At 40.7% G+C, this 12,343-nt stretch overlaps 1 protein-coding gene across 1 annotated transcript; it reads left to right on the top strand.

The window, feature by feature from the left end:
- Positions 1-1,054: 1,054 nt before the first annotated feature.
- Positions 1,055-1,252, top strand: LOC118575003 (cAMP-dependent protein kinase inhibitor gamma-like). The gene has a single exon (XM_036175755.1). It carries the CDS (start codon positions 1,055-1,057, stop codon positions 1,250-1,252), a length of 198 nt encoding a protein of 65 aa, XP_036031648.1.
- Positions 1,253-12,343: the final 11,091 nt, after the last annotated feature.

The raw sequence follows: 12,343 nt of genomic DNA, 5'->3' as shown, positions 1-12,343 counted from the left end.
ATGTGTGTATACATATTTCATACAATAAATGAAATAAAACGGTAATAAAACAATTTCTGGCTCTCATGATTAATAAGGCCTCTGGTTCCAATTGTATGCTTGAAGGTAATTTCGTTCTAATCACTAATTTTTTAAGCACTAACTAGAAAGTCCAGTAGAAATGTTTTTCCTTAAGCCAAAAGTGGAGGGGCTACAGAAAGTAATTCCCACTCTCCAGAAGTCACTATATAAATGGACCTCATTCACTAATGGAACACATGGTTTGAATCTTCAGTGTGCCCCAGAGGCTCATGTTTTGACCACTTGTTCCCCAGCGATGGAACCTTCCTGGTTCCATAATTAGCAGTGGCCTTTAAGGTTATAGCCCAGACATAGTTCTGGTCACTCTGCTTGTCCTGGTCAGCCATAACATGAGCAGCACGGCCACACATTCCACAGCCACGGACTGAGCCACTGCACCATCACCACCCTGCTGTGATAGACTGCAAATCACTGACCATGAGCCAAAGTTAACCTTTAAAGCCTTGTTTCTGTATGTATAGTGTCAACGGCAGCAAGTAGTAAACTAAGGGGCTGGCAAGATGGTTCTGTGGGTGTGCTGTCTAGTTTTATGTCAACCTGACACAAGTTAAAGTCACCTGAGAGCAGGCGAAATTGAGGTTTCAATTGGGAAAATGCGTCCACAAAGTCAGGCTGTAGGCAAAAGTGCAAGGAATTTTCTTACCTAGTGATTGATGTGGGCAGGGCTAGGCCACTGTGGCTGGTGCCACCTGGGATGGTGGTCCCAGGTTCTGTAAGAAAACAGGTTGACCCCCACATCCCTTCCCATAGCGCGAGTGACGCGGAGTTTGGCAGCCGTGTCGCCTAGGCAAAGGCTCAGTGGTAGGGCAGCCGGAGCCAGGCGGCCCTGGGGAGGCGCTGGAGCCAGCGGCCCGGGCTCCATGAGGGCAACGAGGCGGAAGACTTCCACACTGATTAATCAAGAGTGAAAAATCTGAAGAGATGCAAGCAGGAAAAGGAAATTAAATGAGGCCTGAGGAGCGATGCGACAGGCATGATGGAGGTCGGGTCCTCCTACTGGGACTTCATCTCCTGTGACCGCACGGGCCCTCGGAATGCAGTCCCTGACATCCAGGGTGACTCGGAGGCTGTGAGTGTGCGGAAGCTAGCTGGAGACACGGGCGAGCTGGCACTTGAGGGGGCACAAGGACAGGCAGAGGGAAGTACCTCAGACAAGGAGGCCAGCAGCTAGCCCGAGATCAGTGATGCAAGCACCTCATCTTTAAGAGAGACCTGCTGTCCCCTCCTGGAACTGGAGCCCTGGCACTACCCAGCAGCCTCTTCTCGGAGCCCATATCCCAGGCCAGCCAGGCCAACTGAGAGTCTTGTAGAGGCCTCTGTGGCCCATACTCCAGCAAAGTCGTCTGCCCATGCCCACAGGCTCCACTCTCCCTCCACCTCCCTGTGGTACCCAGGTACACCATCACCACTGGATGTTATTTATTCAGCTAGGTGGGGGCGGGGCTGAGGCCAGGCCCTGCCCCCCAGGTGAGCAGCCCCCACCTGGACAGGGACTGTCCCACACCATTCATCCCTCCAGCCAGCCGCCTAGATTGGAAAAATCGTCCTAGCCCTTTTAAAAAGCCTCTTTTACCTTTTTTTTTAAAACATAGCTTTTTTCAGGGAGAAGGGGGAGCTGACAATCACTTTTTCCTGTTTGGGTTTTGGTTTGAAAGCGGTTTTAAGCTTTGCTCTGATGATCCATGCAGCTCTAAGTTCCCCCATGCAGCCTCACAGATCCAGTTGTAGGGAAGGATTTGGACTCGAAACTAACTGACCAATTATTTGCCCTTTGGACCAAGAGAGTGTTACTTAGGTGCCAGGAAATAAATGCTGATAATTTGAAGAAAAAAAAAAGAAAAAAAAGAAAAAGAAAACAAGTTAAACAATGAGGTGTAAGTCAGTGGGCATCACTCCTCCATGGCCTGTGCATCAGCTCCAATCTCCAGATTCCTCCCCAGTTTGAGTTCCTGCCTTGACTTCCCTCAATGGACTGTGACTGGGGATATATAAGAGAAATAGACCCTTTCCTCCCCAAGTTGCTTTTGGTCATAGTGTTTCATCACAGCAGTAGAAACCCTAACTAAGACAGTGGGTAAATGTGCTGGCTGCCAAGCCTGATGACAGGACTCCAATTTCAGGGACACACAGAGTGCAGGGTGAGAATTGACTCCTTCAGCTCTCCTTAGACCACTATGTGTGCTGTGGTACACATATGCCAACACACACAGACACACATAATAACTGTAATAGAAAAAAGGAGGCTGGAGAGATGGCATAGTGGTTAAGAGCACTGGCTGTTCTTCCAGAGGTTCAATTCCCTGTACCCAGATGGCAGCTCACGATTGTCTGTAACTCCAGTTCCAGGTACCCAACACACTCATAGATATACAATCAGGAAAAGCACCAATGCACAGAGATTTTTAAAAATGAAATAAAAAGAAGAAAAAGAAAGTAATCCAAGTTATGGCCTAATTTTCAAATATTCATGTGTTTAATAACTGAAGTTATTCTTGAGTCTCTATATGAAAATGTGCTTCTCTCTTTGATACAACAGCCTGAAGGTCTTAAGACAGCAAGCCAACATAATCTGCACAAATGTAGCAAGAGGTCAACTATAGAAGCATACTGGTACTAAATGGAGTAGGTGTGTGTGAGTGTGGTACACACGTGCCACAACATGTGTGGGGAAGTCAGAGGTCAACTCTCTAGAGTCAGTCCATTTCTGTCCTGGTGGAATTTAGTGATGGAATTCAGGTGGTCTTATTTAGATGGAAAACACCTTTACCTGCTAAGCCATCTCACCAATCCTACTTCAAGTTTTCCATCGTAAGTTGTTGGAAGTTGGGTGGAGTCACCACCATGTCATTAAAGCTCAAATTCTCACAGAATTTTCATAGATTCACACGTGGGAAACTGCATGTTGCAAAGTTTACCATTCATTGCTACGAAGAGAAAAAAATTAAGATGTCACTTTCATAAAATGAATTTTTTAAATAAGCAAAGGTGTTTCCGCCAGGCAGTGGTGGCACACACCTTTATTCCCAGCACTCAGAGGCAGAGGCAGGCAGATCTCTGTGAGTTTGAGGACAGCCTGTTCTACAAAGCGAGTTCCAGAAAAAGTGCAAAGCTACACAGAGAAACCCTGTGTCAAAAACCAAAAAAAAAAAAAAAAAAGAGGTGTTTCCTCATCCACTTATAAAACCTTTAAATGTATTTGCATAATTTTTCTGTACAGATTTGGTTTTATTTACTCATATTTCTATAACCATCCTAAAAATTGTGATTATCTAACCTGTAACAGGACCTATTATATACCTGAATATAAGAACACCTCACCTGAGAACATACTTTTAAAATACAGATTCTAGGGGCTGAGGAGATGGCTCCGGGGGTGAGAACAATTACTCCTTTCCAGAGGTCCCAGAACCCACATTGGGTGGCTCCAAACCACATGTAACTTGAGATCCAGTGGAGTTTTCTTCTGGCCTCTGTGGCTACAGGCACACATGCACCCACACACTTGTATACACACACAAACACATAAACCCTTATAAAAACTTTTTTCAAAACATATATTCTGGGTACTCATTTGCTAGGTAACTCTAAGAGATGCCTAGGAATCAGAAATTTTGAACCTTTAATTTCTTTGCTTTCTCAGACAGGGTCTCACTGTGTATCCTAAGAGAACCTCAAACTCTCTATCCTCCTGGTCCAGATTTCTGAGGGCTGCAGTTATAGGTGTGCACTCCACCACCCATGTGATAAACTTTATTTACTAAATAAATCAGCACATTTATTTACTTCATTTCCTCAGTTCATCCCTGTCATATTGTTCTGAGTACTTTGCTATCATAAACAATAATCACAAAAACTCTAATAGGTAGATACCTCTTTATACACTGTTTTCTGAAGATGATAAAGTGGGGGGGGGGTTGTGTGCAGATCTCCTTAAAAAGTAAATATTTTAGTAAGCAGGCAACTGTGGTCACTGTTGCTCTGGGGAACCCACCACCCTACTATAATCTGAGAATCACAGGGAACACTGTCAGATATCCAAAGCTATGCTTGATGTTTGAAAAGGATTCATTAAGAGATTCCTAATAACTGGGCTAGAAAGAGGGCTCAGCAGCTAAGAGCACCTGCTATTCTTGCCAAGGATGAGTGTTCAATACACATTGAACACATGAAGGCTTACAACCATCTCTGTAAGTCCAGTTCCAGAGAATCTGGCACCCTCTTCTGGCCTCTGCAGGCACCAGCTACACACACAATGCACATACCACATATGTACATGTAGTCAAAACACTGTAACATATAGCCGGGCATGGTAGCACATGCCTTTAATGCCAGTACTCGGGAGGTAGGCAGGATAATCTCTGTGTGTTTGAGACCAGCCTGGTCTATAGAGGGAGTTCCAGGACAGCTAGGGCTATTGCACAGAGAAACACTTTCTTGGAAAACCAAAAGGAAAAAACACTCATAAAATAAAAGTAATTCTTTTCAAAAAGAGAAACTCCTTTGCCTCTGTCACTATAACCACAGAATCCATGCTACTTTTGAATCTGCCACCCACAAAATGACTCCTATATTTTCAGTTGTCTAACCCCACCCCCACCACCTGCTACTCTGGGAATTAAACTCAAGGCCTCAATGTACAAAGTAAGTGTTCTACCACTGAGCTAAACCCCTTGTCCACTATTGTCTTATGCTTATCTAAGTTCATAATTGTACAGGAGGAATAGCTCAGTGATACAAAGCAAAATTTAGGTCCTGAGTTGATCCTAACCACCAAAAATAAATAAATTCATTAATTAAATAACTTTTTGAAGAAAAGAAGACCAAAAGCTCATACATAATAATCTAATGTATGTCACAGCTACTATAGTAGCAGCATATGCTTGAAAAAAATCACTAAAATTGTAAATGTTAAGGTGGAGCGGGCTGGGGCTGCAGAGGCATGCTGGCCCAGCCGCAGGGGCAGCAGCCTAGAGGCAATTGTAATAAAAACCAGAAATTGAGTTGCCATCCACTGAGGAGCTAGTGAAAACAAGCTCTTAATCAAGAGCTTGGAACAAGGACGCCTTTAATCCCAACAACCGTGGAAGGGGCCGTCTCCATGGGAGGAGACCAGAACACATCTGAACACTGAGGCCAACCCAGGGCCCAGTTGCCAATCCTGCGGAAACCCAACAACTTGGAGGTGTTGCTGAGACTACCCTACTCAGCTGAAATCCATCTGGGAGAGAAATCAGAAACCTACAGTTTGCAGCCAGAGAAAACAAGAACAGCTGGGGAGTTGACAAAAGAGCAAAACGTGACCTGAGAACACAAAAGAAGGCACTGCCCAGACACTGAACCAGATCACCAAAATCATAAGTATATACTTCACCAACTGAGAACAGGTAAGCTCCCATCTCCAGACGGGCAGATCAGGTCTCTAACTCCTAAGCCCTACCCATTAGATCCCAGCGACCAGACAGCTACTTTTCCCTACTCTCCACCCCGCAAAAAAAATAAAACCCAAAACACAAAAAACAAACAAAAAACTAACCCCTACAAACCTAACAACCACTGAAACCATAAGCACACCCTACACCAACCGGGAACAACTGCTCCCAAAGACAGAACACACTAACACTGATTTGACTAAGCTGATTCCAAAGAAACAGAGACCAACAGCACCAATTTAGCAAAGAAATCATAGTGAACCAAGACTAACAATTAGAACAAGAAAAGCACCTTCAGACACAGACACTGCCTGCACCCAACAGAGGAAGAGATGAGTAGACACCAGTGCAAATACACAGGCAACAACATGAAGACCTATATGACAACATCACAACCTAGTGATTCTACACCTACAAGAACTGAACATATCAAGGCAGAAGAAACAGAAAAAAATCAACCCTAAAAATGACTTTGAGGAGATGATAGAGGCCATTAAAGAGGAAACAAAAAACTCCCTTAAAGAGGAAATAAAAAAATTCCTTTAAAGAGGAAATAAAAAATTGCCTTAAAGAGGAAATGAAAAACTCCATTAAAGAGGAAGTGGAAAACTCCCTTAGAGAGGAAATAAAAAATTCCCTTAAAGAAATGGATGAAAAAACAAACAAAAAGTTCGAAGAAATCGAAGAAAGCCAAGAAAAAGTAATTAAAGAGAGAAAGGAAACAATCCAAGATCTGAAAAATGAAATTGAGACAATGAAAAAAACACAAACTGAGGGAAGGCTGGAAATAGAGATCCTGACCAAACAAACAGGAACTACAGAAACAAGCATAACCAACCAAATGCAAGAGATGGGACAGAGAATCTTGGACAATAAAGACACAATAGAGAAAATAGATGTATCAGTCAAAGAAAACACTAAAGACAAAAAAGTAGTAACCTAAAACATCCTAGAAATTTGGGACACTATGAAAAGACCAAATCTAAGAATAATAGGGATAGAAGAAGGAGAAGAATACCAAATTAAAAGCACAGAAAACATATTCAACAATATCATAGAAGAAAACTTTCCTAACCTAGAGAAAGAAATACCTATGAAGATACAAGAAGCTTATAGAACACCAAATAGGCTAGATCTAAAAAACAAAAAAAAATCCCCTCCCCACATAATAATCAAAACACTAAACATACAGAACAAAGAAAAAATATTAAGAGCCGCAAAGAAAAAAGACCAAGTAACATATAAAGGCAGACTCATCAGAATAACACCAGACTTCTCAAAAGAGACTAAGAAAGCTAGAAGGTCCTAGACAAATGTTATGCAGACACTAAGAGACTACAGATGCCAAGCCAGACTATTATACCCAGCAAAACTCTCAATCACCATAGACAGAGTAAACAAAATATTCCATGATAAAACCAGATTTAAACAATACTATCCAAAAATCCAGCCCTACAGAAAGCACTAGAAGGAAAAACCCAACCTAAAGAAGTTAAACACACCCATGAAAACTCAGGCAATAGATAATCCCACACCAACAAACACAAAAGAAGTACAACACAACACGACCACAAAAATAACAGGAACTAACAATCACTGATCATTAATATCCATCAATATCAATGGTCTCAACTCAACTATAGAAAGACACAGACTAACAGAATGCATAAGAAAACAGGATCCATCCTTCTGGTGCATACAAGAAATACTCCTTAACTTCAAAGACAGACACTATCTCACAGTACAGGGCTGGGGAAAAGCTTTCCAATCAAATGGGCCAAAGAAACAAGGTGGAATAGCTATCCTTATATCTAATAAAATATACTTCAAACTAAAATCAATTGAAAGAGATCAGGATGGACATTACATATTTATCACACGAAAAATCCACCAATATGAAGTCTCGATCCTGACCATTTATGCCCCAAATAAAAAGGCACCCACATTCATAAAAGACACACTACTAAACCTTAAAAAATTATTAGTGGGAGAGTTCCACATACCACTCTCACCAAAAGATAGATCTACCAGACTGAAACTCAACAAAGAAATAAAGGACCTAACAGATGTTATGACTCAAATGGACTTAATAGATATCTACAGAACATTCCATCCTAACACAAAAGGATATACCTTCTTCTCAGCACCCCATGGAACCTTCTCAAAAATTGACCAGATGCTTGGTCACAAAACAAATCTCAACAGATACAAAAACATTGGAATAACCACCTGTATCTTATCTGACCACCATGCCTTAAAGTTAGACTTCAATAACAACAAAAAATTATAGAAAGCCTACAATCTCATGTTAACTGAATAATGCCTACCTGAAACATCAATGGGTCAAGGAAGAAATAAAGAAAGAAATTAAAGATTTCCTAGAATTCAATGAAAATGAAAGTACAAAATACCCAAACTTATGGGACACTATGAAAGCAGTACTAAGAGGAAAATTCATGGCTCTGAATGCACACATAAAGAAGTTGGAGAAATCTCACAATAGTGACTTAACAGCACAACTGAAAACTCTAGAACAATAAGAAACAAATTCACCCAGGAGAAAAAGACACCAGGAAATAATCAAATTGAGGGCTGAAATCAACAAAATAGAAACCAAGAGAACAATTCAAAAAAATCAATGAAACAAAGAGTTGGTTCTTTGAAAAAATCAACAAGATAGACAAACCCCTAGCCAAATTAACCAAAAGGCAAAGGTAGAGCACCCAAATTAACAAAATCAGAAATGAAAAGGGAAACATAACAAGAGACAATGAGGAAATCCAGAAAGTCATCAGGTCATTCTTCAAAAACCTGTACTCCACAAAATTGGAAAATCTGGAAGAAATGGACAATTTCCTGGATATATACCACATACCAAAGTTAAATCAAGACCAGAGAAACCATTTAAATAGACCAATAACCCATAAAGAAATAGAAACAGTCATCAAAAGTCTCCCAAACAAAAAAAGCCCAGGACCAGATGGCTCCAGTGCAGAATTCTACCAAACTTTCAAAGAAGAACTAATGCCAATACTCTTCAAATTGTTCCACACAATAGAAACAGAAGGAACACTACCAAACTCTTTCAATGAAGCTACAATTGCCCTGATACCCAAACCAAACAAAGATGCAACAAAGAAAGAGAATTGCATACCGATCTCCCTCATGAACATTGATGCAAAAATACTCACCAAAATATTGGCAAACCAAATCCAAGAATACATAAAAAAAAATTATCCATCATGACCAAGTAGGTTTCATCCCAGGGATGCAAGGATGGTTCAACATATGAAAGTCTGTCAATGTAATACACCATATAAAGAAACTGAAAGAAAAAAAACCACATGATCATCTCATTAGATGCTGAAAAAGCCTTTGACAAAATCCAACAACCCTTCATGATAAAGGTCATAGAGAGATCAGGAATACAAGGAACATTCCTAAACATAATAAAGGCAATTTACAGCAAGCCAACAGTCACCATCAAATTAAAAGGAGAGAAAGTCAAACTCATACCACTAAAATCAGAAACAAGACAAGGCTGTCCACTCTCCCCATATTTATTAAATATAGTACTAGAAGTTCTAGCTAGAGCAATAAGACAACAAAAGAGATCAAATGGATAAAAATTGTAAAGGAAGAAGTCAAACTTTTACTATTTGCAGATGATATGATAGTATACATAAGTGACCCCCAAAACTCTACCAGGGAACTCCTACAGCTGATAAACACCTTCAGTAAGGTGGCAGGATACAAGATCAACTCAAAAAAATCAGAAGCCCTCCTATACACAAATGATAAAAGGGCTGAGAAACAAGTCAGAGAAATATCACCCTTTACAATAGCCACAAATAATATAAAATACCTTGGGGTAACACTAACTCAACAAGTGAAGGACCTTTTTGATAAGAACTTTAAATCTCTAAAGAAAGAAATTGAAGGAGATGTCAGAAAATTGAAGGATCTCCAATGCTCATGGATAGGTAGGATTAACATAGTAAAAATGGCAATCTTACCAAAAGCAATCTACAGATTCAATGCAATCCCATCAAAATCCCAACACAATTCTTCACAGACTTGGAAAGAACAATACTCAACTTCATATGGAAAAACAAAAGACCCAGGATAGCTAAAAGAATCCTGTGTAATAAAGCAACCTCTGGAGGCATCACCATCCCTGACCTCAAGCTCTATTATAGAGCTATAGTAATAAAAACAGCTTGGTACTGGTATAAAAACTGACATACGGACCAATGGAATCAAATTGAAGACCCTGACATTAATCCACACACCTATGAACACCTGATTTTTTACAAAGAAGCCAAAACTATACAATGGAAAAAAGAAAGTATCTTCAACAAATGGTGCTGGCATAACTGGATGTCAGTACGTAAAGATTACAAATACATCCATATCTGTTGCCATGCACAAAACTCAAGTCCAAGTGGATCAAAGACCTCAACATAAATACAGTTACACTAAACTTAATAGAAGAGAATGTAGGAAGTACTCTTGAATGCATTGGCACAGGAGATTACTTCCTAAATATAACACCAGCAGCACAGACACTGAGCACAACAATTAATAAATGGGACCTCTTGAAACTGAGAAGCTTTTGCAGTGCAAAAGATACAGTCAATAAGACAAAAAGACAGCCTACAGAATGGGAAAAGATCTTCACCAACCCCACATCTGACAGATGATTGATCTCCACAGTATATAAAGAACTCAAGAAATTAGACATCAAAATATTGAACAATCCAATTACAAAATGGGCTAAAGAGCTAAACAGAGAATTCACAAAATAAGAATCACAAATGGCTGAAAGATATTTAAAGAAATGCTCAACATCCTTAATCATCAGAGAAATGTAAATCAAAACGACTCTGAGATACCATCTTACACCTATCAGAATGGCTATGATCAAAAACACTAACGACAGTCAATGTTGGAGAGGATGCGGAGCAAAGGGAACACTCCTCCACTGTTGGTGGGAATGTAAACTTGTACAACCACTGTGGAAGTCAGTATGGCAGTTTCTCAGAAAATTGGGAATTGAACTACCTCAAGACCCAGCCATACCACTCTTGACCCAAGCAATGCTCAACCATACCACAAAGATACATGCTCAACTATGTTCATAGTAGCATTATTTGTAATAGCCAGAACCTGGAAACAACCTAGATGCCCATCAACTGAAGAATGGATTAAGAAGATGTGGTACATATACACAATGGAGTACTACTCAGCAGAGAAAAACAATGACAGCAGACAAATGGATGGAACTAGAAAAAATCATCCTGAGTGAGGTAACCCAAACCCAGAAGAATGAACATGGTATGTACTCACTCATAAGTGGATTCTAGATGGAAAGCAAAGAACAAAGAGACTGCAACCCACAGAACCATAAAGCTATATATATGACATGGAGGACCCTAGGATGACTGTTGCTTATAATAAGATCTGGTATTACTCAATTACTGAGCAACCCTCAATGAAACATTACACTATTAAGAACAATGAAATTCCTCATAGGGTTTCTGAGCACTGAGTGTGCCCTGTGGCTGCAGCAGAAGCCCAACATGGCAGAAACCTCTTGGGCCTTCGTGAAAAAATCTCCCCATCCGATGCCAATGGGGATTGAAGTGCTTTGGCAAGCATTAATGTAAGCCTAGGAACTGCAGCCACACAGTTGAATTCTCCAGAAGGTAATGTATGGTAACTGCTTTTCCAAGTATGTTAGAGAACGTGTCACCCAGACACCTAGGAGATTAAGGATAACACTGAAGATCACTGACCTCCATTTAGTAACAGTAGCATGCCAGCTAAGCATTTTCATTCTCACAATCCTATTCAAGCTGGAGTAGTACCTACTTCTCAGGAGTGGCTCTGTGCAACACTTTTTGGCCTCCTGAAATTCATTTAGCCACCTTTGAAGATACCTTAAATTTTGTGAGTCTGAATGTAGCCATTATGAGACCATTAGTTCTGCTCCTTGTGAGCTGCCTGTTTTTCCTTTATGGTTCTTAGTTGTTCTTTTGCAGAGCTTCCAGCTTAAGTCATGCTGGTATCAAGAATAATGGGCCTTGGCAGTTTGTGTTCCTGGAGTTGTGTCCATGCCAATGGATACCCACATGCTCCAGAAGATAATTTGACATCACTGCTGCCGTTGTTGCTGTTATAACAGTGATGACCACTGCTACTACTGTTTCTGGGATTGCCATTTCATAATTGGTTGCTACAGCTAGCACAGTGGAGACCCTGGCAGCAAAAGTAGATACCACAGCTAATTAATCTTTCATTCTATTGGGCATGACAAATTTAGGTCAATAGTTATATACATTTCAATTGGCTTTGAAAGCTATAAATATACAACCTCAAGTTCCATTTGCTCTCAGGATACCATCTTACAAGGACTCCAATTTGCAGTAAGGCTCGTTAAGGAAGGGAATGGCTCAATTGCCTTTAGCCTACCGGATATGGGTGGCTTAATACTTCTGTTGGTCTTTTCTGTATTGAACACACAGATCACAAGCCCAGCTCCATCTTTGGCAACAGTTAACTCTGCAGCTCTCACACAATTGAGCCTGTATGATAATGAGTATTCAGAGATGAGTAATGCCTGGGGGGCACTCATCAACCTAAGACAGAATGCCTGTGTGGCCTGGACATGTGTCTCCATGACAGTAAGGTGTGCTGACATCCCATGCTACCAAAGTCAGAAGCTCATTTTTTAGTAATAGGAGGGGACCTGTAGGGCCCTGGCTCCCGTTTTGGGTAACTGTTGCATTGCTTGTTGACCTTGACCATGATATCATCCCTATGCTAATTCC

This window comes from Onychomys torridus, chromosome 1 (genome assembly GCF_903995425.1).
Source record: "Onychomys torridus chromosome 1, mOncTor1.1, whole genome shotgun sequence".
In the NCBI taxonomy this organism is placed as follows: domain Eukaryota; kingdom Metazoa; phylum Chordata; class Mammalia; order Rodentia; family Cricetidae; genus Onychomys; species Onychomys torridus.
Note: the sequence above shows the minus strand (reverse complement) of the source record. Positions and strands in the feature narration are given on the sequence as shown.